This window comes from Poecilia reticulata, chromosome 6 (genome assembly GCF_904066995.2).
Source record: "Poecilia reticulata chromosome 6, P_reticulata-male-v2, whole genome shotgun sequence".
Lineage (NCBI taxonomy): Eukaryota > Metazoa > Chordata > Actinopteri > Cyprinodontiformes > Poeciliidae > Poecilia > Poecilia reticulata.
In genome coordinates this window covers 28,458,950-28,486,525 of record NC_088835.1, presented here as the reverse complement: position 1 = coordinate 28,486,525, position 27,576 = coordinate 28,458,950, and the positions used below count along the sequence as shown (strand labels likewise).

Here is a 27,576-nt window from a genome sequence, read left to right as displayed (position 1 = left end):
TACGCAATAAATAAATAAGGTTTTAACTATATAAGTAAAAGATAAATAAAAATCAAATGAATGATACAAATATCTTATTTTAAAAAAATTGTCCAATTTATAGCAAGTCACTTTCATTTAGAAAGAAACGATCATATTTGTTGTATATTCTTTTGAGTGTTTTATTGTATTTTGTGTAAAATAGGTCTTGATCTGAATACATTAGAATAGCTAATTACTCTATTCAAAAATATAAAGTCATATTTTACACAGATTCATAATCCATCACAAGTACTTGTTTTGATGCTAATGATTTGAGACTGCTCATGAAAACCCAACATTCAGTTTCTTAAAAATTTTAGACAAATATAAAGATTTATTAATAAAGAAATGCAGTCACAGGGAAAACTGCTGATTTCACAGATGTGTGGCAGATAATCAGTGACACCCACAAATTATTACTGCTATAGGATATTGATGGAAAGTTGAGTGGAAGAAAAAAAGGGTCACTGATGGTCTCCATGCCACTGATGCAGTAATTCAGCAAAAAAATTCACTTGACTATTAACTTAAGAGAGAGAAAAAAATTGAAATACATCATGTTTTGTGTAAATAATCCATATACATTTTTGAATTTCAGTACTGAAACAAATACAATTTTATAGTTCAAATTACTGAGACAAATCTGCATATTTTTTCAATGATATGTGTTTTATTTGCTGGGTTTGATCAGTTCCTAATCGGACTCTTCCAAAACAAATAACAATTCTTGTTTTTTCCTTTTACTATTTACTGTACCTTAACTTTATGATCTTTTGTCGACATCTGCTGGACACATTGCGTTACTGCAGAGAATAACTTCCGTCAGGCATTGTTTAGGGCCACCTATCTTTTGCGACCGTTGGAAAGACGGACCCCGGCTTCGGAAAGCTTCAGGGAAACCTTTGAATGGATGATTTTTATCCGCTGAAATCTCAAACATCTAATTAACTACCCCGGTAAATATTTAATTTTGCACATCTTTAGTTTGTTTGGAGCCAAGCAAATGCTGTATGGAGGTAGAATGTAGCTGTTTTTCAGTGAAGCGGATGCATCTGGCAGAAAGTGGCGCTTCGTATGAAAAACGTAAAAATGGAGGTCAACTCGACTCAAACAGGCCGAGTTTCTATTAAAAACACTGTTTATATCTGCAGAGTTTGATTATAAAGCAGGGGTCTGTGCTAATGTGTATTAACTTTTTATTGGTGGAGTTACGGGCAGCTAAACATTAACAATGAGCTGAAAGTTTGCTAAAGGAGAAGCTAAAATAAGCCAGTTGTAGTCCAGAACCAGCGCCGGATTCAAAACCACGTCACTCAGACGAGTTCCCTTCACTCTGGATCAAATTACAAATCCCAAACGTTGTGCAAAATTCAATTAGTAGCTTTTAAGCTCCATAGTAACATATTTAAAAGTATGTAAAAGTAACATTTCTTTTCGCTTGCAGAAACAGCTGCCTTTATTTTTTTTTTGTAGTAAAGACCATTTAAACGTGTTTCGTGAGTTATGAAGATGTCCAGATGTTTGTGAAAGTTCTGGTTCTCAATGTTGGGCTCGGAGCCCACAGTGGGCCATAGCATGCCAGGCAAGGGGTCAGAAAAATCTTTTGTTTCCTCAAGAATCTTTAAAAAAAAAAACATATTAACCACCAAGCAAAATAACCCAATAACAAGAATTTAAAGCTTTTTAAATGTTTTTTTTCTTACTGTATTTGAATGAAGATGCCACAGACTGATGTTGTTTGACCATTACGTTGTTGTAATTTCAGTTTTAAAGTTTTTATTCTAATGCTTTTCTATTAATGGATTTATGGAATGTGGGTGGTTTTTGTTATCTTTTTGTTTATTAATCCTGTAGGAAAGCTATGTATAGGGAAGCATTTATAATTAGGGCCACAATCTGTGCAACTAGCATTGTATAAATCTGAGAAAGTTTGTAAACTGTCCGTGTTTCATTAGGTAATTTAGAAGTAACTCCAAATTTATGCAACCATTGACATTTTTTTAAGGTTTTGTTGGCTCTGGTGGCCTTTATTTGAAAGTAGTTTGACAGGAACAGGTTAATGAGAGAGGGAGAAGACATGTGGAAGATGTCGCCAGGCTGGGAATCGAACCTGTGACCACCGCCACGAGGACCAAGGCCTCAATACGTGGGTCGTTCTTTGCCTCTGCGCCACCACAGTACCCCCAACCATTGACGTTTTTATTTTATTTACTCAGTTTAATTTCTGTTATTTTCCCAGCAGGACTCTTGGCTAAACATAATTAAGCTGCTGTTTTTGTAACTAACTACATAAAACATCTTCCACTGCTGCTTTTCTTCCTGTTTATTCGTAGTTCTGGGCTGAGTGCTACGTTAGCCGGCACAGGACAACAGCGTGAGGAACCATGTTTCTCTACAACATCACCCTGCAGCGGGCCACCGGCATCACTCATGCCATTCATGGAAACTTCTCAGGTGAGCTTCCTCTGCATGTTTTTGCTTCCTGTTCAGTCGGGTTATTTGGCTGAGCTGCTTTCAGCACTTTTTGGCTGCAAACCGTCTTTGACTCATTTGCTCTTTAAAGTGGAAGAAGTGATTTTAAGATTTTTAGGGATCTTGGCGCAGGTTAAGTTTAATCCGTTTGTGTTTCGGTAGGAACCAAGATGCAGGAGATTGTTGTTTCCAGGGGAAAGATCCTGGAATTATTGCGTCCGGATGCGAACACGGGAAAGGTGCATACCCTCCTCACGATGGAAGTGTTTGGCATCGTCAGGTCCCTGATGGCCTTCAGGCTCACAGGAGGAACTAAAGGTATGTTGTCATGGAAACGCTAGCAGAAATTAAACAAGCATAAACTACCTGTGGCTTGAAGAAACCAGAAATTTGATCCCAAGTTGTGTCTTAAATAGTTCGTAGTTTCATTTAATAACATGTTTTTCATTTTGATTTGCAACACCAGTTTAGATAACTTCATAATTTTGACAGAATAGACTGTTTATTATCAAATATCAACATTCATTGAGGTTTTGCATCCATACCGCATACAAAACGGCACGTTTTCTTAAAACTCTGATGGCATTTACTGAACTATTAATGGGTTAATAACTGAGTTACTACATAAACACAATAATTTAATTTACGATATGGAGGAAGTATTAATAATGTCTATAAGTTAGACATCAGTGACAAATTGGAGTGCAGCCTGGCTTTTTGACTGAAGCAGGTTGATAACTGTCAATTTACTGAGAGCTGTCAAAAAACTTTGAGAGGGAATTTACTCCAAAGTAGAAAGATATAAAGTTTATAACTTTAAAATGCCTTCTTGTTTCCAGACAATAATCTGACAGCTTCTTATGTCACTTAATTCATTACTGAAAACAGCTGCTTTGAATTTCTTTTCTTCAGTAAAACCATCCACACAGAAGAGTGTGGTGGGTCTCTATGACAACACTGGGTAAATTATTGACTGACCAAAGTGTTGAAGATGTGATGAGTTTGTCATGTCTCTTCTCTGACATAAGAAGTGGAGAAACATTCAACTCTCTCTGATCTCAACACAGATGTAGTTGGGTCACCAGTCAGAGAAGGAGCTGCAGTGTGTGTGTAAGTGTGTGATCTGTGTTTGTTTCTGCAGATTACATCGTTGTGGGAAGCGACAGCGGCCGCATCGTCATCCTGGAGTACCACCCGTCCAAAAACCAGTTTGAGAAAGTTCACCAGGAAACGTTTGGGAAGAGCGGCTGCCGGCGCATCGTTCCCGGACAGTTTCTGGCCGTCGACCCAAAAGGAAGAGCTGTGATGATCGGTGGGTGGTGGTGTACTTTTCACGCAGTGTGTAAAGTTTAGAGATGTATCTGTCCTGATATCGGAGAAAAATTCTGCAAAATTCAAGCTGGGTTTTGTGACATTTTGCCTGATCCATAAGTGCAGCTCTATTAAGTCTAATTCTATGCTTTATTTTATTTTATTTTATTCTTAGAATTCTTAATTGCACCTTTTGAGCCATTAGAAAAAGGTTTGTTGCAGTTTATTTTTACATTTGACCAAAGTCAAGTAATGTTTTTTTTCCAGTGTCTGGCTGCTCTACTTCTGACTGAACAAATTAAAGTTGTTTTCTTTTTACATGTTCGACCAAGTTTGTGAAGCTACAGGTGTATTTAAGTGAGCTGTACTGGTGTAGAGTTAGTAAATACATTTAGAATATTATGTCTGTTTAAAAAAAAGAAACATTTTAAATCAATTCAGCTATTTTTCTGTATCGTTTCAGTATCAGCTGATACTAAATCTCAGACATCTGTATGTGAAGTGAAAGAAGAGCATCAGTGCATCTATTGTAAATGTATTAATGGTGGATGTCCTTCTCCTTCTCCCTGTAATGTGTGTTTTTTTCCCCTCTTTCTTCCAGGAGCGATAGAGAAGCAGAAGCTGGTCTACATCCTGAACAGAGACGCCGCTGCCAGGCTCACCATCTCATCTCCTCTGGAAGCTCACAAAGCGAACACGCTCGTTTATCACGTGGTCGGAGTCGACGTTGGCTTTGAGAATCCCATGTTTGCCTGTTTAGAAATGGACTATGAGGTGAGCTGACAGAAACCAGTTTGTATGTTCACACAGCTGGAGCTTTGGAGTGATGAGTTTATGTCTCTTCTCTGACTTGTCACTGGAGAAACATTTACCTTCTCTGACCGTAGAAAAATCTCACATCCAGGGTTGATTAGAAAAGAATCACAACCGTCAGGAATCCTGTTATTTATGTTTTTTGCTTTGCATTTTTATTTCCAGGAAGCCGATAACGACCCGACAGGAGAAGCTGCTGCAAACACACAGCAGACTCTGACCTTTTATGAGCTGGATCTGGGTCTGAACCACGTGGTCCGGAAGTACAGCGAGGCTTTGGAGGAGCATGGGAACTTCCTCATCACCGGTATGGATGTTTAAAACGTAACCAAAGATTCCTGTATTATACGTTTAACATTACTGTACAGTTGAGGCCATAGACAAATAATAAATACATTTGTTACATCTACGGTTGAGGCTACCAGTAACTCCCTGCTAACATACCCAACAAGCTAGCTAGCCTTTCTGCATCTATCATAGGCAAGTACAAATGTATCGCCTGTCAGCTGGACGAAGTTTAATTTCTGTTGCGATATAACTTTTAATTTTCATTCATAATGGTTTTAAAAAGTCTTAACCTTGAGTTGGTGAAAACTGCAGAAACCCTGTAAAACACAAAGATGCTTGAGAGCAGAAAAAAGCTTTTCTTGTGTAAAGGTAGCTGCCTTTCCACTGACCAAATAATTGCACAATTTAGAATTACAAAAATAAATTTGCTTATTGGAAGATGGCCGTCATAAACTAGTGTTTTTCTGACATTAGAGTTAGGCAGAGAAATGCTTCTTACCTTCATTGATGGATGAATTAAGTGGGTCAATTATTGACTGATCAAAGTGCTGAAGATGTGATGAGTTTGTCATGTCTCTTCTCTGATATAAGAAGTGGGGAAACATTCAACTCTCTCTGATCTCAGCACAGATTTCACCGTAACCAACATGGCGGCACCGTTTTATCCGTGTTTCCTGTGAAAATAAAGCTGTTGCTGTTTCTCCTTCCTCTCCGTTTAGTTCCCGGCGGTTCGGACGGACCCAGCGGCGTTCTGATCTGCTCTGAAAACTACATCACCTACAAGAACTTTGGGGATCAGCCCGACATCCGCTGTCCCATCCCCCGCCGCAGGGTGAGTCCTGGTGACCTTGTTGACGCTATGGTGCTTTCCTGTGGCTCTTCTGCCTCTGAGGAGCCAAACTGCTGCCACTGGGTAGAACTGCAGCTGGTTCTAATGCAGGGGTGGGCAACTCCAGGCCTCGAGGGCCGGTCTACGGCAACTTTTAGATGTGTCTCAACTTGAACACATCGGAGTCAAATAACGAGGTTGTTAGCAGGACTCTGGAGAACCTGACTGCCCTTAGGAGGTGATTCAGCTGTTGGATTCAAGTGTGTTGGATCAGGGAGACGTCTAAGAGTTGCAGGACACCGGCCCTCCAGGACCAGATTGTCCACCCCTGTTCTAATGTGTTTGTTTTTATCCTACAGAACGACCTGGATGACCCTGAGCGCGGCATGATCTTTGTCTGCTCAGCCACCCACAAAACCAAGTCCATGTTCTTCTTCCTGGCTCAGACCGAGCAGGGAGACATCTTCAAGGTCACCCTGGAGACCGACGAAGAAATGGTGAGTAAAAGCTTTTTTTCCTTTTATGATGGGTTTTCTGGTAATAAATGTTTCAGTAATTGCTGTGACACACAGTCACAATCATACAGTTATCTTAAAAAAAAAAAGTAAATAGTTCTTATCTTCACTTTTATTGTTGTCGTAACTGTACCCAAAATATTGTGATTAAACTTTTAAGTTCATATCATCCATCTCTATTTCCAGGTCACTGAAATCCGGCTTAAATACTTCGACACGATCCCCGTGGCAACAGCCATGTGCGTCCTGAAGACCGGCTTCCTGTTTGTGTCTTCAGAGTTTGGAAACCAGTAAGTTCTCCTCCTGGTTTAACTCAGTCATCCTTCGTTTCTGTCAGATCTCCCCAACCGATGAAACTCTGCCTCTGACTCCCTCAGTTATCTTTACCAAATCGCTCATTTGGGCGACGACGACGAGGAGCCGGAGTTCTCCTCGGCGATGCCGCTGGAGGAGGGAGACACCTTCTTCTTTCAGCCTCGGCCGCTCAAAAACTTGGTGCTGGTGGACGAACAGGAGAACCTTTCCCCCATCATGTCCTGTCAGGTCAGTCCGTCTAGTGTCACTCAGATTCATCAGGTCTGCTGGAGAAGATGAAGGAAAATAAATCTGTAATCTGTTTTTGCTATAGATTGCTGATTTGGCCAATGAAGACACGCCTCAGCTGTACGTTTCCTGTGGACGGGGCCCCAGGTCCACCCTGAGGGTTCTTCGCCACGGACTGGAGGTAAACCCCAACCTGCTACCGGGTCAGTACGGACCCTCACTCGCTCTGCCGGCTGAAGAACTGATGAGCTTTTCATGTCTCTTCTCTGATGAAAGCTGAAGAGTCTTTGAAATATTCTGATTTCAGCTTGAAGGCAAAGTGTTTCTGTTTTATATTAGGGCTGAAATGTTTAATCGGATCAATCAATTATTGAAATAATCCTCAACTAATTTAGTAATCAACTATACAGACTCAAACAAAGGCTAAATCCTCAGAGCAGTAATTAAATCAATATAATAGTAAATGTATATGTTTTGTATTTAAGGTTAAAAAATAATGTCTGTAAATATGTTCCACCCTGAACAATCTGTCTGTTTTACTTGGTCCAAGTCCTGTAAAAAAAAAAAAAAAATCTCCTATTAAGCACCTTTTGTTTTCCAATTAATAACCAGTTAATCCAAAAATTAGTCAAGTTCTCCACTGTTTTAGGACTGAAACAATTAATCGTGATTAATTAGTTAGTGAAATAATCTATAATTTAGTAATCGATTAATTATTAGCTGGAGTATACAGACTCAGAAAAATACCATTTGCTGAAAACAACATATTTAGAGCGCTAATGAAAGCAAAAGTATAAGAAATAGGTTTTGCATTTAAGATGAAAACATCTCTTGTATTTTACCCCAAACTCACATTTTTAAAAATTCATCTGGTTCAAATTCATTAAATAAATGCTACATTGTTGCATTTTAGGCAATAAAATGATTATTTTCTTATTTAAAAAAGGAATTGAATTATTTGGTTATTTGCATCGTTTAATATCGTATCAAAAAAGTTTTGTGTTTAAATGAAAAATCAGCACAATGTGACAAAAGTATCCGATTATTTGTGAGAATAATCAATCCAATGAAATAATGACGTAATAGTTACTTGTTTTTATTCTACATCCTGGTAAAAACTGTCGATGCCAAAGCATTGAGACACACTTGTTCCTGTTCAGCACATTTCCTCCTGTTGCTCCATTTCTGTAATCATATCCAGCTCCCTGCTCATCCTCAGAGAGACCCAGAAAAAATATGAAGATCTGTTAGCAATTCATGACAAATTGTGAACAAGTTTGAGAAAACCGCAGTAAGCTTCTCTGTTGTCAGAAAAGTTATTTTGGCCAAAGATAGTTCCTCCCTGCTGTGGAGCGTCACAGCTCAGCCAGGCCTGGACGTTTCCTAACTGGTGCTTTCATTTTTGATGCGCTCCATCAATAACACGTTAGGATCAATAGCACGTTTTTACATCGTTTTGATCAGAAGAGAGACCAAAGTAATGGAGGACACAAATAATTCAAAACTGCATCACTGCTGTTTAACAGAGTCGTTCTGTTTATCCTCACAGTTTAAATGCTTGTAATGTGTGGTCATCAAAGTGCCTGGCCTCTCTCATTATTATCTCATTAATGTGTCACGTTTTGGACAGTGGGTGAAGGAAAAGTGAAATGGGATGAACTGAGTGTATTTTCCTGTGTTCAGGTTTCAGAGATGGCTGTGTCTGAGCTGCCTGGTAACCCCAACGCCGTGTGGACCGTACGCCGACACGTGGAAGGTAACGGGCACACGGCAGAGATGCATCTCAAAGAATAAAGAAATTATAGCTGTTTATGGTCAAATACGAACATTTAGAGGTAGAAATAAATGCAGGACATTCCACATCAAGTGTTTTATTGTTTTTCTAGAGTGTCGGTTTTCAGTTCGACTCCATTCGTTTCTATTTATTGCTCCTTCAACTCTTTTCTATGACTTGTGAATCGCTCTTTCTTTCTATCTGATCGCAGGGCTTATACAGGTGCTTGAAATCCTTGAAAATTTTTGAATATCAGATGTTTTCAAGGTTTGGGAAGTGCTTTATATTCAAACTAGAATGTTTGTAATAACATCAACCTAACGTTTGATTTAAAGCCTAAATGTGGAAAACGTTATGATGGAACAAAATGTTTAAAGATAATAAAAAGAGACACATTTTTTCTTACAGTCTGAAGTTAAATTGGACCAAATTTCTCTTGTTTCAGGTCAGTTAGAATGACCAAAATAATCTTCATTTAATAAATTAGATTTTTTTTAAGCAACTTTCTCAGACCAGTCAGATGTATAGAAACGTAAAGTATAACATCTTGTTTTACTTTAGATTTACTTAGAATGTTGAAAACTATCATTACATATTATTAACAGTAATAAATAGTGAATTTAAGCTTTCTATTTTAGTTCATTTGTATTGTTTTTGTCTCCAAAGTGGTGATGGAAAAGATTGAAAACTTAGTTGAAAATGTTAGAAAAGTGCTTGATTTTCCTTGCCAACAGTGACCCCTGGTGGCCACAAATGAGACAAAACTGTCGTTTTAAATGAAGAAGGACTGAGGCTGTTTAAGCTGCAGGTTTTTGATCTTCCTCTGCTGCGCAGATGAGTTCGACGCTTACATCATCGTGTCTTTCGTCAACGCCACGCTGGTTCTGTCCATCGGAGAAACCGTGGAGGAAGTGACAGACTCCGGGTTTCTGGGAACGACGCCCACTCTGTCCTGCTCCCTGCTGGGCGAAGACGCCCTCGTGCAGGTGGGTGTTCACTGGACACCTGCAGACACAGCATGAGGATACTTTTACCCCTTGACCTCTGACCTTCTGTCTACAGTAACCAGTTTCTGCAGTGTGTAGAAGAGTGGAAACTGTTGCAATGGGCCTGTTTCTTCCCTGACGCGTTCAGGGATGGTGGTGTGAGGAGTTTGGAAGTGTTTCATCTTGTGTTTTTCTCGCTTCCTGCCTCGTGCAGGTTTACCCGGACGGCATTCGTCACATCCGAGCGGACAAACGTGTGAACGAGTGGAAAACTCCTGGGAAAAAAACCATCGTCCGCTGCGCCGTGAACCAGCGGCAGGTTGTCATCGCTCTGACCGGAGGAGAACTCGTCTACTTCGAGATGGACCCGGTAAGAAAATGGAAACGTTCTATTTTTACAATTTATTCAGCACTAACACTGTCTAAGGTTATGGATCAATTATTCTTTAATGCCCAGATTTAGCATTTTAAGAATTCTGACAGAAAAATAAGGACTGAACCTGATCTGAAGGATGATGATGCTGTTGTGAGGCGACGGCTGCTAGACGTATAGCTGTGTACCGAGAAAGTCCAAACAGTCCTGGACCGAAAGATTTAAGATTTAGATGAACTAAAACCAGGTTTTATTCCCACTAACATGTCTAAATAATGTAAAACCAAGACAATCTGTTTCATGACTGTTTGATTAGCAATAAGAAAGTTAATCTACTCCAACACTGTCCTGGGGAATGAAAAACTCCAGCATCTTTTGGGTATATAATACATTCAGAAAGCCTTCATTCCTCACCATGTTACGCCCATATATGGTGCTGCTTCCTGTTTCTGAAGTCCATGTCACAATCTGAGTGAATTTATAACTACTTGTCCTCATCCAAACATTAGAAATGTCTTTATTTGCATTTGTCCAACCAGGATGGTGTCAGCAGAAATGAACCACCTGCCTTAAAATAATCAGTTATTTAAAAACACTGCAGTCTGAAACATCTGGTATATAATAATATACAGACTAACTTCCAGAAAGAGGAATTTTGTCTTTAGAGCTGAAACTATTAATCAGATTAATCATGATGAATCTATTGTTGAAATAATCAGCTAATTTAGTAATTGTTAACTGGAGTATACACTCTAATTAGTCCAAAACTACACAAAAATATAATGCATGTTTTCATTTAACATACAAAAAATCATTCTTGTCAGAACGACTCAAGATGCAGTTTTAGCTTCGTCTGGTTCAAATTTTGCAAATGTATTAATCGGTTCACCCAAATACTAATCAACAGATCAGCCCTGTGCTTTATTGATGAGTCTAGCAGGAGGAGCTGAACTTCTCAAACGTTATCAGAAGAATCTTTTAGCTGCAGATGAATCCTTTTCTACCAGTGATGAAGCATTTATTAAAGAAATGCTGTGTTGTTTCATTTTGGGCAATAAAATGTTTATTATTTGAGAAAATAATTTATTTGCATCTTTTAATTTATTTCTAATTTTGTATATAAAGGGTTAAGTGGTTAATTGAAAAATCTGCTGAATGTGCCAATATTTTTTTTTAGTCTGATTAATCATCAGAATAATTGATTACCAAAATAATCGTTACTTGCAGGCCCAGTTGTCTTTGTTTGTCAGTGGGCGTAGCTGACCCCCTGCTGTTTTTCCTGCGTTCGCGGCTCATAACGCGCCTCTGCTTCGTCTGCAGTCGGGCCAGCTGAACGAATACACGGAGCGGAAGGAGATGTCTGCAGACGTGGTCTGCATGAGCCTGGCCAACGTCCCGCCTGGCGAGCAGCGCTCCCGCTTCCTGGCTGTGGGCCTGGTGGACAACACGGTCCGGATCATCTCCCTGGACCCGTCGGTACGACACAAACACCCGGGTTGGAGTGAAGCATCCTGTGGAGTGGCTCCGCGCTCTGGGAGGGTTTAAAGCTGATTTATTGTCTGTTCATCGAGGTGTGACTTAAGATGCATTATCCTCTTGGTTAAGGATGGTTTGCAGATGAAAGACGAAAGATCCAATGATTCAGTCAGATAGTTTAAGTGTTGATGTTTTCCAAACATCAGGATGCCTTCAGAAATTGTTCCAAAATGTTGGGCTTGAGTTTCCTGCAGGATGGATTGTGTTTTTCTGTCTTCTCAGGCCAGCAGTGTGTTTTTCTGTCTCATCAGTTCCTCCCTTCCCAACAGGAAAAGGGTTTATGTTGCATAAAGCTTCCCTGCCGACCCAAAATGAAGCACTTTAGGGATCAAAAGACTTTTATTCCGATCCAGCTGCATATTTCACTGCAAGTCAATTCCAGAGAGAAGTTTTTGTCATTCCATGAACTTTTTAGATTTTCTGGAACTGGCCTGGTTTGAAGTTTGACAGTTGGATGCAGAACATCATATTTGACTTGAAAAATAATTAGATGAACTGAGCAGATGTTGCTGTAAACTGCAGCCATTTTTTCCCCCTCAGTTTTATTTGTCCTAACGTGTAAACCTTCACCACCTCAGGACTGTCTGCAGCCGCTGAGCATGCAGGCACTTCCTGCTCAGCCGGAAAGCCTGTGCATCGTCGAGATGGGAGGCGTCGAGAAACAGGATGAAATCGGAGATAAAGGAACCATCGGCTTCCTCTACCTCAACATCGGCCTGCAGGTATTCCTTCTTAATTTATCCACATCCAGGATGGAAACCCAGCAGACATTGTTCTGTCAAGACCCTTAATTAGGGATAAAACAAAAGAATCAATTATTTAAGTAATCGTCAACTAATTATGTAATCGATTTGATCATTAACTGGAGAGCATACAGACTCAAAAAAGAAAAAAGGCCATTTGCTGAAACAACTCTCAAAGCAGTAATTGAGCCAAAATGAATTGAATTATTTTTATTTTTAATGCGTTTTCTTTTTTTCCTTTTTTTTTTACAGAATTCTCAGCAGACATGTTGAATCTTATGTTTTGTGCTTTGAATCTGAATAACGTGGTGACTGATCATTTGTTTAAATGTTTTTTATGTTCTTTCCTGTAGAACGGTGTTCTGCTCAGGACCGTGTTGGACCCGGTTACCGGTGACCTGTCGGATACCAGAACCCGGTACCTGGGGTCCCGTCCGGTCAAGCTGTTCAGAGTCCGAATGCAGGGACAGGAGGCCGTATGTCACTTTTATTTGTCACCACGAAACATTGAGCTGAAATATGTGAATGTTTTGCTAAAAATGTTTTTTTTAATCTCTGTGGAAAAGTGAGCTGTTTTGGTCTTCCTGGCAGGTTCTGGCCATGTCCAGCCGCTCGTGGCTCAGCTATTCCTATCAGTCCCGCTTCCATCTGACGCCGCTCTCTTATGAGACGCTGGAGTACGCGTCCGGCTTTGCCTCAGAGCAATGCCCTGAAGGCATCGTGGCCATCTCCACCAACACTCTGAGGTAGGATTCAGGTTTACCAGCAACCCATCAAATGCTAAATCATTTGGACTTGTTGTGGATCTTATTGAAACTTTTCATTTCTGTGGCTGCTAAGACTCTGACTATTGTCACGCAAAAAAATGCAAAAATATTTGATATGAAAACATTTTCCTCTAAACCTCCCACCTTGTGCAGTGGTTATTTTTACGAAAAGCTTAGAAAGACGTCATTGTTTGTTTTTACTTTTTCCAAAACAACAAAATAAATGGTGTTTACATTTTAAGGTGTTTTAGGCTCTTATGCTAAACAGGTTAGCATCCATGTTCTGCTTACATTTCGATAGCATTCTGAGTTTCATGTTAGCCATAAAGCATTTTTTTAATAGTTTTATCAATGTAACATCTGGTTAGACAGGAAAACCTTGAATTGTTTTTTAACCTTTCCGATTAATACAGAATTTCTAAAATTGATTAATTTACTTTCTGGCTAAGTGAAAACACATTTTTATTATTTCTCTGAACTTTATTATGATAAGAAGATAAAATCTGAGTACAAAGTCTGAATGCATTTCCATCACTAAATAATGTAACAATGAACAGATTGTTTTTATTATTATTATTGATTGGTTCATGCTGAGGTAAATCTAACCAGTTAAAAATTTCATCTTTCTCCCTGCAGGATTTTGGCTCTGGAGAAACTGGGGGCCGTCTTCAACCAGGTGGCGTTCCCTCTGCAGTACACGCCCCGGAAGTTTGTAATCCACCCGGAAACCAACAACCTCATCCTGATAGAGACCGACCACAACGCCTACACCGAGACGACCAAAGCTCAGAGGAAGCAGCAGATGGCTGAGGTGCGATGAGTTTCCCACTTATTTAAGACTCGACTGTTGACTTCTTTAGGATTTGTTTTTGTAACTTTGTGTTTCCTACTTCGATTATAATAATGACCAAGTCATGTGGTCATGACTGTGAAGCTGCAGCTAACATGAACAAATTGTTAGGAGTTATAAACATCACATAAAAATTCACTGGCTCATGATTTTATCTCGTGTTTCTCTATAAAACACGAGATAAAAACAGTTACTGAAGCGAGTCCAAGTCAAGTCTTTTATTTCTGACCGCAGTCCTCACCTCTCTGCCATCAAGTGAACCAAGTGAGGAGCAAAAACACAACGTTCTGTTTTTTAGGGTTTTTTTTATTCCAGATCCCTTTTTTTTTTTTAAAAGGTTTTGTTGGCTCTAGTGGCCAATAAAATCCTTTATTTGATCCTTTATTTGAAAGTAGTTCAACAGGAAAGAGGGCCATGAGAGAAGGGGAAGACATGCGGCAAATGTCACCAGGCTGGGAATCGAACCTGCAAGTTCATAGTCACCCAGTGTTACAAACTCAACAATTTTCTTGATATATTTAGCAAAATGTCAGACAAAAGAAATTGGTACTGGCCGAAATCAGAATCAGCAAATCAGACTTTTTAAAAATCTGTAATTGACAATCAGCCAGAAAAAAACAATCATTGTATGTCAGGTTTGTAAAAATCTCTGGTAACATTTTCTGTTATGTGGTTAAAAGTGAGGAGGTTTGACGGATGTTTGGTCTGGAAGTTTTTGTCGGATCGCTGTAATCCTCTGGTTCCCCTGCAGGAGATGGTGGAGGCGGCCGGTGAGGATGAGCGAGAGCTGGCTGCCGAGATGGCGGCGGCGTTCCTGAACGAGAACCTCCCTGAAGCCATTTTCGGCGCGCCCAAAGCTGGAGCGGGTCAGTGGGCTTCACTGGTGCGACTGGTTAACCCCATCCAGGGTTCCACTCTGGATCAGGTGCAGCTGGAGCAGAACGAAGCTGCCTTCAGGTGAGCAGGATGGAACGCATCCCGTCTCACTTTCCTCACCCGCCAGAATCCTTCTCACTGGTTTTCTTCTTCTTCCCCTTTCCCAGTGTGGCCGTGTGCCGCTTCCCCAACACCGGCGATGATTGGTACGTCCTGGTGGGAGTCGCCAGAGACATGATCCTCAACCCCAGATCTGCAGGCGGTGGTTTCATCTACACGTATCGCCTCACCGCCGAAGGGGAGAAGCTGGAGTTTGTGCACAAGGTGGGTTTGATAACTGGGAATGTGCTCACCTCCATAATTTAGCTCTCCATCTGGGATTCCTTCCCTCTGCCTGTGATGACAAATCTCCTGCCATGTGGTTAAATTGCTCCCCTCTCCTGATGTTTGACCCGGTCACCTCGAGTCCGCAGCAGCTGCTTCTGATGCAGCTGTCATCAGGCCGATCATGTCTGCTAGCTGTACATGTGGAAAAGATGGAGCGATGTGTTTTGGGATGAAGAAAAGGGAAAATCACTCCCATCTAAGTCTTGAAGGGGCAGTGTTACGTATTTTCCAGTTTCATAGTGGCATTTATAGCACAATCAATTAGAGCTGTAACGATCCATCGAATGATTCGAGTACCTTGATTATTCAAATGTGTTGCACCTGGATGATTATTTGTGTTGCACAACTAGGCCTGTTACAGTAATAGATTCTGCTGGACAACAAATTGTTCCAGAATTTATTGCGATAAATGATAATACTGTTGATTTGAGACCATTTTCAAGTAATATAATAATAATGTAAGAACACATTCTCAAAGATCAATAAACTTATCAACATTTAACACAGGAACTGGAAGACATTTTAAATATCCAAAATAAATAAACTTAACAAACGACAAATAAAATTCCATCCATCCATCCATTTTCTTCCGCTTATCCGGGGTCGGGTCGCGGGGGCAGCAGCTTCAGAAATAAATAAAATTAAATATCTTTAATCTTTGTAAATAAAATCGACGAGTTGAGACCAAATCATCAGGCTGTGGACTTTTATCATCCAGTTTTTGGTAGAAAGAGAAGAAAGAAAAGCTATAAATCATGCAAATGGAAATTATTGAGCTTTTAATGATTTTAATAGTTTTAATTTATCATGTGATTAATTGATTTATTGCTTATAGCTACAGATCTGTGAGCACCGCTGTCACTTCTACCAATCAGCTGTTAATGGATGCGAAGTGCTGTTAGCAGGGTGATTAAATGTTTTCTTTAAAAAAGGACAAAATATTTTACTGCCATTTTTTCTTTTACATTGGACCTTAAATATATACTACAGAATGACACAATTTTTATTTGATTACTTGATTAACCATCTGAATAATTGATTACTCGATTACTATAATAATTGTTTACTACATACAGCCCTACAGTCGAGTAACTTGTTGCCTTCAATTGTTATAAAATACAATAAATATGTTAAATATGACTTAAAAGAAATGTGACTTAGGAAATTAATTCCTTGAAATTGGGCCTCTGTCTCTTTAAGAAACTCCTGCTCTTTGTGAAACTCTGGCTTCAGGAAGTCATCACAACATGGCTCCTCTAACAGCGTTTCACTGAGGAGAAGCTTGTATAAAATTAGCTGATGTGCAGATCCATCAGGTGTTTGCTAATTGCTGCCGGCTAGTCTGAAGGAGCTGACTGGGGGAGTAGCAGGGAGGGCTGCTCTGCGAGTTAGAAACTTGAAAGCTGCAGCTCAGAGGAGGAGGCGGAGCTACGTCCAGCCAGGCATTTCCCACAGCTGAATGGTTGCCATGGAGATTAAAGGATTTCTCAAACATGCATGAAAAAATTATGGCAACATTTTAGGTATGTTTTTGACAAGGGAATAACATGACATAAAAAGCTCAAAAAAGTCAGTTTTACATAACACTGCCCCTTTAATGGTGGCAGAGAATCCCGCAGCATCCCGACTGATTTGGGCATTTCCCCAGAAACCGGATCAGGGCGGAGGGGATCAGCGTGAAACAGCACTTTTGTCACCTGACGTGACTGATGAGTCGGCGTATTTCAGAGCCGCATCAGCCGCTTCTTTTCACGGAGCTGCAGGACTTTCCCAACCACTTCGCCGGATCCCACGGTCGCTCCGCCCGATCACACAGATCCAGTTTGGACTTTTCATCCAGAAAACTCTGAGCTGAAATAAGTCGTTGGATGAAACGTGGTGACAGACGCCTCGGCAGACTCTCATGGATATTTGTGGTCTAGCAAAGCAAATAGCTTCCGGTCTGCTGGTGCTGAACGAAACCTGAGGAGAAAGATCCAGGTGTTTCAGATTTTTCCACTCTGCAGCATTTTTACTTTATTTCTTTACAGGACAGGTTCTTGATTCCCTTCTCTGATTCCCTGTCATCAACTTTATTATTTTGGGGGTTTTTTTGCACGCAAACATCACATCTGGGAAGTTTCCTGTGAGAAAATCTGTTGGTGCATATTTTTAACCTTTTATTAAAACTTGTTCTGCATTATGAGTTAATTTTGTCTTCATTCAAGTGCACTAAGATATTTGCACTAGAAACTTGATCAAAATTCTCTGAGCATGCTCAGTTGAATAAGTAGAGTATATCTGTGACTCCTGTTGAAAACTGCAGTCGATCAGTTGGTTTCATTAACACCAAACTTTGTTCCAAATGTTATTGAGGGATCAGTGAGTTCAGACCAGCGGCAGGTCTCCAGTAGCTCAGACTTCCTAAATCCCGATCTGGGAATCTTTCACTCCTGTGTGTGTGAGGTGGAGCAGATCTGTAAACGTTCTGGATGAGAGTCGCCTCAGAAAGAAAAGCTAGCTCATTTCAGCCTGATGTGGAGATGACAAAATACTTAGCAGGAATAAAAAACACTTTAGACAAACCAATAAATGTTTAAATCTGGACATATGACACAAAGGAACTCGTATCAGTCCTCCTGTGCTGATTCTCCCTGAACTCTGTGTTTCCAGACTCCGGTGGAGGACGTGCCGCTCGCCATCGCACCGTTCCAGGGACGCATCCTGGTCGGAGTCGGAAAACTGCTGAGAATCTACGACATGGGCAAGAAGAAGCTGCTGCGCAAGTGTGAGAACAAGGTAAAAGAAACGGTTTCCTGTAAAATAAATAAAAATGTCCTGAGCTTTAAGCCTCAGCTGGTTCTGTGGAAGAAGGTCATGTGGTCTGATTAGTGGAGACGCACCGATCCACTTCTTTAGTATCGGCAGGTACAGAAAAAACAGCTAAATGAAAGTGTTTTATTTTTAAACACAAACATACATTTACTGAATTACAAGTTTATCTAATAACAGTGGGCCAGTACCTCACACTTAAATACACCAATAGTGTCACAAGTTTGGTGAAAAATGTAAAAATAACTTTTAATTTGTCACTGCAGTTAGGAGTTTAACAGCCAATAGAAAATTAACGGTAAAGAAACTGACAAAAGCAACAGGTGGTATAAATAAACTGCAACAAATCATCTTTCAGATGGTTCTGAAAGGGCAATTAGGAATTCAAAATATAACGTAAAGTTAGTAAAGCATGACTTCGCTCAGAGCACTAAATGTAGAGTTAGATTTAATAGATCCGCCCTTATGGATCGGACTCATTTTCACACAATCTAGAATTTTTTCCAATATCAGGACTGATACAGATATTAATACTGGATCGGTGCGTCTCCACTGATTTCTTCTCTTGCTCGGTGATTTGCTTGTCAGAGTCAGAAGGGAAGCAGATGAAGTTGTGACCTTTCTTGTTTTACAGGCTGTGAGTTTTTGAGCCTTTAGTTTTAACTCCATGTCCAACTTTAGTAAATCCAAACCTTTTTCCCTCTGATTGTTTATAAAAACCACAGCAGGTGTGTGTTGCTTGATCGTTCCCACCTGGAACAAGAACGAGTGAAGTAAATCCTTAAAAGACCAAAATGAATGTTACGTTGTTGAACATGAAATGTGGATGGAAACTTCTGACCACAGCTGTACGTTCATTCCTTACAGTCCTGATGAAATCAGTAATTTACGGTTTTCTCTGATGCCTCCCACCGACTGAAAGCGCGTCGGAGGTGGAACCCGGAGGCCTTGGTTGAGACGTCGAGGCGTCTCTCTGTGCAGCTGCCTCTCAGCTCGCCCACGACTAATTGATTTGTCTGTGAGAAGACTGCTGGTGCCAAAAGCGGCTCTGAAATACGTCGACTCATCAGTCACATCAGATGAAAAAAGTTCTGATTCACGCCGATCCCCTCCGCCCTGATACGGTTTCTGGAGAAATGTCCAAATCAGCTCTGAATAATAACTCAGCTTTTACATTAATTTCAAAGCTGCTGCCGAAATAAGAGATTAAAAAACACACTTACTTTGAAATGTTCGTCCTAGCTGATCATTAAGGCGCTTTGGTCATGTTTTCCCCTGCGTGTTTCTCTGCACAATAGATTGAAGTGATTAGTAGTTTGATCAATGCTGTGGAAAGCATTTCCGCCTTGTAAATGTATTTATTTTTCAGTTTAGGTCTGTAAATCTTCAATTCTGAGTTGATATAAAATGTTGTAGATGCTTTATTAAAGCATTAATTATGATTAATCACAAAGTTCAGTTTACAAATCTAAATTCAAAAATCAATAATATAGAACCTATCTGACAACATGAAGTAGATTAAACTACTATAAACTGATTATTCCATTTGAGAAAAAGAGGAATAAAGGTCTAATCTAATTAAAATGTCCCTAATATGCAGCATAGTATCCTCAGTAGAACAACATAAAAATATATTAAAACTCGAATTTTGGAAACTTGTGGCAACAGAACCAAAACTGGTTTCATACCACTTAGTTTTACACTTCACTCAGTTTACAGCAGATTAAAGTGTTGGTAGCTTCAGTCTGCAGAGTCTGAGTTCTGTACATGAACTTTGTTGGAGTTGAAGTTTAAACTGCTGTCAAAAAGTGCAAATTTTCTTCAGTGTGTTTGCGAATATTTCAGGATGCACACAAGCCGCCATTTTTATCCAATCAAGATGCATTTTGTTCACATTGAGCCCTCATGAATGCTGGAAGTCCCACCATCTGCATAATTACATTTTTGCTCTTGCTTCGTCCTGCAGCACGTTCCCAACCTGGTGACGGGCATCTACACCATCGGCCAGCGCGTCATCGTGTCCGACGTCCAGGAGAGCCTGTTCTGGGTCCGGTACCGGCGCAACGAGAACCAACTGATCATCTTCGCCGACGATACGTACCCCCGCTGGGTGACGACGGCCTGTCTGCTCGACTACGACACCATGGCTTCTGCCGACAAGTTTGGCAACATCAGCATCGTAAGTGCAACGATACGGACATGTTGGAACAGGAGGCTCTTCTTCTCTTCCTCTTGTTTCTTTTTTTTCTCCTCTTTCCTGAAGCAAACAGCTGATTATATGAACACAATGCTTTGAAATAATTCTCATTAATTAAGCTGTTGCTGCAGCTTTGTAGCATTCGTTTCAGCTAACCACGTTGGCAGGGCCGTGCAGAGACCACTAAAGGGGCAGGTGCTCAAAAAAAAAAAAGGCACATCCAACAGTATTTTAGGACAGAATATTAACAAAGCCTCTCAGCTTTCAAAGTTTAATAAATAATGGTAAATTACAAAATTGTGAGATATACAATCAACGCTGAGGAGAATCTCTATATAGAGCGTACAACTATGCATATGTAAGATATTTTATTAGTAATTTCTTTTTGCAGGTCTATTTTGTTATAGGAAAGTATTACAATATTCAAACCCGCAATTTAGCAAGATATGTAAATCAGAGCTGGACAACCAGACATATTTTGTCTTTACAGAATTACACTATTAAAAATATAAACAAGGGCTCAATGCAACCTTTTAGTGACTGTAATCTATAAAAAGATCTGCCTGTTTGCTGCAGTGGAGATGAAGACGGTCCATTCAGGAAAGCAGAGCTGCATCAAACTTTAACATGGAACTGCAGAAAAAAAAAAAAACAAAAGCAAATATTTAATTGTTAATGTCACCATGAGAAAAGCTACTGAGTTTTGCTTAAAAAACTTTTTTAAACATTTAAATCACATTCGTTTCATGAAGTGACTTTTTTTTTTTTGCAAAACAAACTTATTTGTGCATGTCAGAAAACTTTTCTTAATATTCTAAGGTTTTGTTTGTGACTCAAAGTTTTGCTTGTGATTCTCACATGACGTCTTGAGCAGGACCCAAAATTGCAATAAAAGATTTATGATGTGTGAAAATAAAAGTTTATGTTTGGTAAATAACTTTTTATGTTCACAAGACAAAAATTTGTATTTAATTAGAAGGTTTTTTTAAACAAGACAATTTGTTTTTTAAAAAAGGAATCATTACGATTCCAAAAGTTTTGATTACAGTTTTATTTTACTTAACTGAGGTTAGTTTTTCCCCCCATTGAATAATTGGGAAACAAAATTAACTTCATACTCTGTGAACCAGACCCTAAACTTAGAGTCTGGGTTGAGTTTTTTTCCCTTCATTATGACAAACTTTTATTACATTCATTATATCTATCCTGGTAATTCAGGGTGAGTTATTTTTAATTCTAAATGAATATCCTTGTTGGACTGTTATTTAAGTGTTATTCTCCTTCAAGACACATTTATCTAACGCTAGAATAAATGAAATGTACGTTATGCAGCAAAGGAAATTAGAAGATCGGACATATATCCATTATGGAGATGATAAGTTTTGGACGGGTGATGTGCCCTTATTGCATAAGCGATACTGAAGAATGACTGATATCATTAACGATACAGGGAAGAAGCTTTTAGTTATCTTGCTTTGCTAGCAATCCGTTAGCTAGCAGCTAGCTAATAGCACAACAACAACAGCCTAACGTCTGTATGATAAAAATAGTGAATGATAGATAAGAACAGTTTCTCCTCACCTGGCTGTCTCCTCCCCTCAGTAGTTCTTCAGAGAAAGTAAGACGCAGAGGCCTGTCAGTGTCTGTTGTATTTCATTATCTCTCTGCTTAAACCACGACTCCGAGCTGAAGCAGAAACGATACTTCAACGTTTTCCGTCATCTGACAAGCAGCAAGTCTACTCCACTTTATTCACCAAAAACGTTTTTTTTAATTCACCAAAAATTGTTCTGTAATCTGGAACGTTCGCTACGTTGAGCTCCAGTTAGCCGCTTTATCTCACTGTGAGAGAGGCAACTGGGTCATGCGTCGCGAGAAAAAGGTCAAAGGTAACAAGGTGACCGGAGGGCTTATTAGGTTGTACAAAAAAAATTAAATAATAATAATAATTTTAGTACATGTTATGTGTCACAAGAGGGCTTAGAAAATAATAATACAAAAAAAATTTAAAAAAATAAAAATTGACCAAAAGGGCACTTGGGGGCAAGGAGCAAAAAGGGCTTGTGCTCAAGCCCCCCCAGCCCCCCCGTCTGCACGTGCCTGCACGTTGGACCATTTTAGGGCTTTTTCCTTGACCTTTCCGTGTGCGATCCATACATTCCTACACTGTAATTCAAGACCTGGTGTCTGTAGAAACAGTTCCAACATGTGTGGTACTAAATTCAACTGCAGTCCAGATATAAAACGTATCCCTCATGTGAGTTCTTCTAAGAACCCGAACCATCTGGAGTCCTGTGGGGGTTTAACGAGATGAGAAGACAAACTCATCTTATTTCTGTGGTTTGTTTTCCCAGGTGCGTCTTCCTCCCAACACCAGTGATGATGTGGATGAAGACCCCACAGGAAACAAGGCCCTGTGGGATCGAGGTCTCCTGAACGGAGCATCACAGAAGGTAAGAAAGAAAAACTCCTTCACCAATCGAGTCTCTTTTATGCAACGGAGTCTCAAGACCAAGCTAAGAAAATTAAAAAATAAATACAATTATGAGAATAATGTCAAAATAATACGGGAATAAACAAGGACAATTACCAGCACAAGCTGGCCCAGAGATTTTATCTAGGACTCCAACAAGCGATTATTTTAGAAATTGATTAATTTGTCGTTTATTCCGACAATTAATCGATTAACCAGATTTATAAAACTGGCAAATTCTGCAGATTTTAGCCTTTTCTTTACAATATTAGAAATTCATGAAAAGAGGAAAATAAACAAATCAATTATTTTTTAAATATTAAAATAAGCATTGTATTGCCTAAAATGAAAGAAGCAAAAAAGCAGATTTCACAGATGTGATGAAAAGAAAGTACACCCCGTTACGTCTTTATTGAACCTGAAAAAACCTGGAGCAAAGCTGCAGACGGCAATTACAGATGGAAAGCTAAATAAACTAGAATAACATTTTGACTTTGTGAATGATGTCCATTGGAGTTGAGGAGTGTTTTTTTTTTTTATCTGAATGATTCTTCTACAAAAAAATGTTTAGAAAATCAGAAGAACGTCTGGATCTCGACTCGTTTCATTTCACATCACCAGACCTGGGGATTAATCATGATTAATTCATTTTCCTTATGAAAAATGATTAATACTGATCAATCAGCATTAATCCTTAATCACAATTAATTGTAATTAATCGCGATTAATTGGTTTTCATTTTCCTAATGAATATTGTGATTAATCATGATTAATGTGATTAATTGTTTCAGCCCTAATATTATCCAGATCGTCTCAGAATCTGCTGACTCGGCGGACTCACGAGCTGCGAGTCCGCTGAACGTTTCTGAACCTTTTAGCCGCACGGTGACAGTCTGGGCCTTCAAGGGTCAGATCCAACCACAGGTAGAAGTCTGGAGCCCGGCCGTTCATGCGCCGCAGCAACCGGCTAAATTAGAGACCAAAGTTGGAGCTAAACAGAACCAAACCTCTCAGAGGAACACAGAAACCAAAGAGAAAACTGTTTGACGTTTGGGGTTGAAATCTCTGATCTGCTTCCTGCATTGTTTCTGACCTCCACTGCTTCTTCTTCATCACCCTTCATCACCGACCGCAGGTCGGAGCTCCTCGCAGCATCGCTCAGCCGCATACTTGAGGAGCTGGTCAGGATCTGTTTAGGTAGCAGACGGGGTGGGAAAGTCCCTCCAGTTGAGACATGATGGTTCCAGTGTTTGTCCTCTTGATTCATTTGGAAATGTACTGCAGCTCTATTTATAACCATGAATGGAAACGCCCAGAACGCTGTGCGTCGGCTCGACTTTCTGAGAGTTTTACATTAAATTAGAAGCATTCCTCTTTCATCTGATTAGTTTATTGTGAGAAAACGCGGTCAGGCGAAGTGAAAGGGACGACTGTCTGTCCACGAAACGTTCTGTGTGAAGACGAAGACGAGTCGTCCCAATGGAAACTTTTACTGGTGTTTTTTAGGGGTAAAGCCTTTTTTAAAACATTTTGTTCATTTAATTAATTTACAGTTTAAAACGAACATGTTGCATAAACAAAAAGTTTGAATGAAAAAGAATAGTTGGAAGAAAAAAATCTTAAAAATTGACTCAGAAGTGAATTTACTGAACCATAAAACAACGAAGCATCAATCATCCATCTAGACACATTAATAACAAAAAGAATATCTATTGTTTTCTCATAACAAGGCATTTTTAAATGAAACAGTGAAACGAACTTTTTCACCAATATTAAGGAATTATTGTTAAAACAGGCTCCTATTCCTTCCTGAAAAGTTACCTTCTCAGTTTTATTTCAAGTGGTACTGAAATATAAAATACAATGTTACCTTCTGTTGTCATGAAAATGCTGCTAATATCAAACTGAATCTGGAACATTAATTGATTTTTTTATTGATCAATTGCAATTTTGGTTTTTGAAGATTTTACTTTTGGAAAATCAGGATTTGTTTTTCCATTAATGTGCTCCCAAAACTCACCATCTTGTTTGTTGAACATGTTTTACAGTTTCTGTTTATTTGGACTTTAAATTCAGCTCAAATCATTTTAGGCCAGATGATGGTCAGAGTATTTCCTCTCATCGCTGCCGCGTGTTTGGGGCAGGGTTCTGCGGTGGCTTTGTTTATGTGTTTATAAATCCATTCGCTCTGACCGCCGCGATCAAAAAGCAGCGTTGTGGTCGCCCCGCGCCGCTCGGGGGGCTTTGCTACGCGTCACAGGGTGGCTTCACACACAGCCGCCGTTGTTCGGCATCAGAGGAAATCTGCGGTCTCTCCTTATTTGTGTCTCACCGCAGGCTCTGTTTCAGCATCAGCTTTGGTCCCTGTGGTCTCATCGCGTCAGCGTCACGTACGACCGGCCCAGTCCTGAGGTTTCGCCGCCGCTGAATGCCGCCTTTGTGCCCCAGTGCTTATCTTCCACTATCTGCGGCGAGCGATATCGGATTAAACCCAACGCTGGGGCGCCTCCAGCTCGGACGCGGCTGTTAATGTGCGGCCAGATCACACAGACGCTGGAGGCCTCTCAGGCCTAAAACGTCTGCATCTGACCGGCGTCGTGATGTCATCGATTAGCCTCGGTTGAAGCCAGATGCTTTGTTGTTTCTCAGCAGGCAGTTTCTGGGGCAGCACGGTCACCTGTGGCTTTCTGTTTGCCTCTAGGCGGAGGTTGTGGTGAACTACCACATCGGAGAGACGGTGCTGTCGCTGCAGAAGACCACTCTGATCCCCGGCGGGTCGGAGTCGCTGGTGTACACCACGCTGTCGGGGGGCATCGGCATCCTGGTGCCGTTCACGTCACACGAGGTAAAACGTCTGCTGCACACGCGTCAAAAAATAACTAACCTTTTCATCTTTCATTTCAGAAACAGACCCTTTATTTCAATGATTCTCATAGAGAATTTAAAAAAATTAGTTTAAAAAAATCTTAATATTACATAAGATCTATAAAGAAATTTAGATGTAACATAAATGTCACTTCTATGCATTCAGATGATGTTACTGCATCAATGCAGCGTAGCACGGAGATCAGCCTGCGGTTCAGGAAGTTCATGTTGCTTTGGTAGCTTCCTTAAATACACGGCTGTCGTCCATTAAAGAACTGGACAGTTGAAGTAACAAATCAAGTCCTTGTTGTCTAGAATTATAAGAAATAGTGAAGAAAGAGGACTGAATATTTCACTCGGGTTTAATGATTGAGTTTCTGAAATGAGGAACGAAAATGTTGAACGTTTTAAGTTTATTTGTGTTGAACGTTGTCAGCCATCTTTCCTGAAATGTTTGTCAGACGTTGAACGTTTCCCGTCTTTTCTCCAGGATCACGACTTCTTCCAGCACCTGGAGATGCACATGCGCTCCGAGTTTCCTCCGCTGTGCGGCAGAGATCACCTCAGCTTCAGATCCTACTACTTCCCAGTGAAGGTCGGTGTGTTTTTACTGGAGATGCTTCGCTAATCCAGCAACTTTATTAAAATATGAGGGGAAAACATTTTTAACACCTTTCAGTAAAAAGTGAAACCAATTTTCTGTTAAACGGCAGCGGACTGCTTAATTTGTGATGCGGAATAACAAGAAATGTTCATCTAAACATTCATCTTTCTTTCTTTCTTTCTTTCTTTTTCTTTGTCTCCATCTTTCTCTTGTTTTATTTCTTTCTCTAGCTCTTTCTCTTTCTTTCTCACTCTTTGTCTCTCTCTCTTGCTCTCCTATCACTCTTTTTCTCTTGTCTTTCTTTCTGTCTGTCCATTTTTCCTTCTCGTCTTTCTTCCCGTCATCCCTTTCTTCTCCTGCTTTCTTTCTTTCATTCTTTTGTTTCTTTCATCTTTGCCTTTCAGTATTTCTGTCTCGTTTTTCTTGCTCTCTTGTTCCTTTCTTTATTTCTCTCTTTTCCTTTCTGTCTTTTTTTACGTCTGAACACGGAGCATGAGCATCAATTGATGAATTAAATCTTTCACCGGTCCGTTTTCTGCTCCGCTCAGGGAATCTGTTCACTGTTGACCCGGCTTGTGAAGCAGTTGATGAATTTTATTTGCTGTTATTAGACTTCGGTTCACATTTTGTTGTGCTTCATTTCTGTCCGTCATAAAATCCTGATGAAATGCGTAAAGATTTGTGGTTGTGATGTGGTAAATTGTGGAAAAGTTTTTAAAGGACTGGAGTATTTCTGAGCAGATCATGAGTTTGCCTCGGATCAGCGATCTATCCCTGAAGATATGAAACCTCTCTACAGATCTTTGACGAGCTTTTAGCTGGAACAGGAAGTTGAAAGAGATCAAAAGTTTTAGTCCAAACCAGAAACGTTTTAATCTTTGGTTCGTTTCGCTCCTGCAGAACGTGATCGACGGCGATCTGTGTGAGCAGTTCAACAGCATGGATCCGCACAAGCAGAAGAGCGTGGCGGAGGAGCTGGACCGGACGCCGCCCGAAGTCTCCAAGAAGCTGGAGGACATCCGCACCCGTTACGCTTTCTAACCGCCCAGCAGGGAGCCGCATTTCTACTCATCAGGTAACGCCAGCGTAGGAAAGACACAGATCACTGAGGAGAACTTTAGTTTTTTACGGACGACTCGCGCAGAAACGTTCAGAAACACAAACCTGCGGAGAAGATTTCCCTGCCGCTCCATAAAGCTGGGAAAAAAAGGACGAAATTCCTGATTTTTCTGCTGACTCTGATCCCAGCAGGATGGAGGAAATGTTTTATTTTGCTGTGCATTAATTAGTCATAGTTTCAGCCTCACCTCCACCTGTTTGTGCGGCTCTTCTCCATCCTGCTGGGTCATTAGACGACCGGGAAAGTCATGGTGGAAAAACACTGGCCGTCTGCTCTGGGTGGTAAATTCCCAACCTCAGCCACAGACGACATTCCAACAAAAAAATGAAATGAATAAAAAAAATCGGTGGACGTTTGGGTTTGTGGGTCTGGGGTGAACATTTGTTGTTTTTTTTGTAAATAAAGCTGTTTTTATAAAATCA

At 40.2% G+C, this 27,576-nt stretch overlaps 1 protein-coding gene across 1 annotated transcript; it reads left to right on the top strand.

Annotated features, from left to right (window-relative positions):
• The first annotated feature begins 285 nt into the window (after window positions 1–285).
• On the top strand, window positions 286–27,576 carry sf3b3 (splicing factor 3b, subunit 3). Its single transcript, XM_008412567.3, has 27 exons — window positions 286–977; window positions 2,355–2,475; window positions 2,656–2,811; window positions 3,635–3,805; window positions 4,406–4,578; window positions 4,783–4,924; window positions 5,625–5,737; window positions 6,094–6,231; window positions 6,436–6,539; window positions 6,627–6,792; window positions 6,878–6,973; window positions 8,476–8,548; window positions 9,401–9,552; window positions 9,767–9,922; window positions 11,246–11,401; window positions 12,040–12,183; window positions 12,558–12,680; window positions 12,796–12,950; window positions 13,608–13,782; window positions 14,573–14,778; window positions 14,865–15,021; window positions 17,737–17,862; window positions 19,862–20,074; window positions 22,447–22,545; window positions 25,267–25,410; window positions 25,921–26,025; window positions 26,935–27,576. The coding sequence occupies exons 2-27, from the start codon at window positions 2,406–2,408 to the stop codon at window positions 27,073–27,075; spliced, it is 3,654 nt and encodes a 1,217-aa protein (XP_008410789.1). The 5' UTR covers window positions 286–977; window positions 2,355–2,405; the 3' UTR covers window positions 27,076–27,576.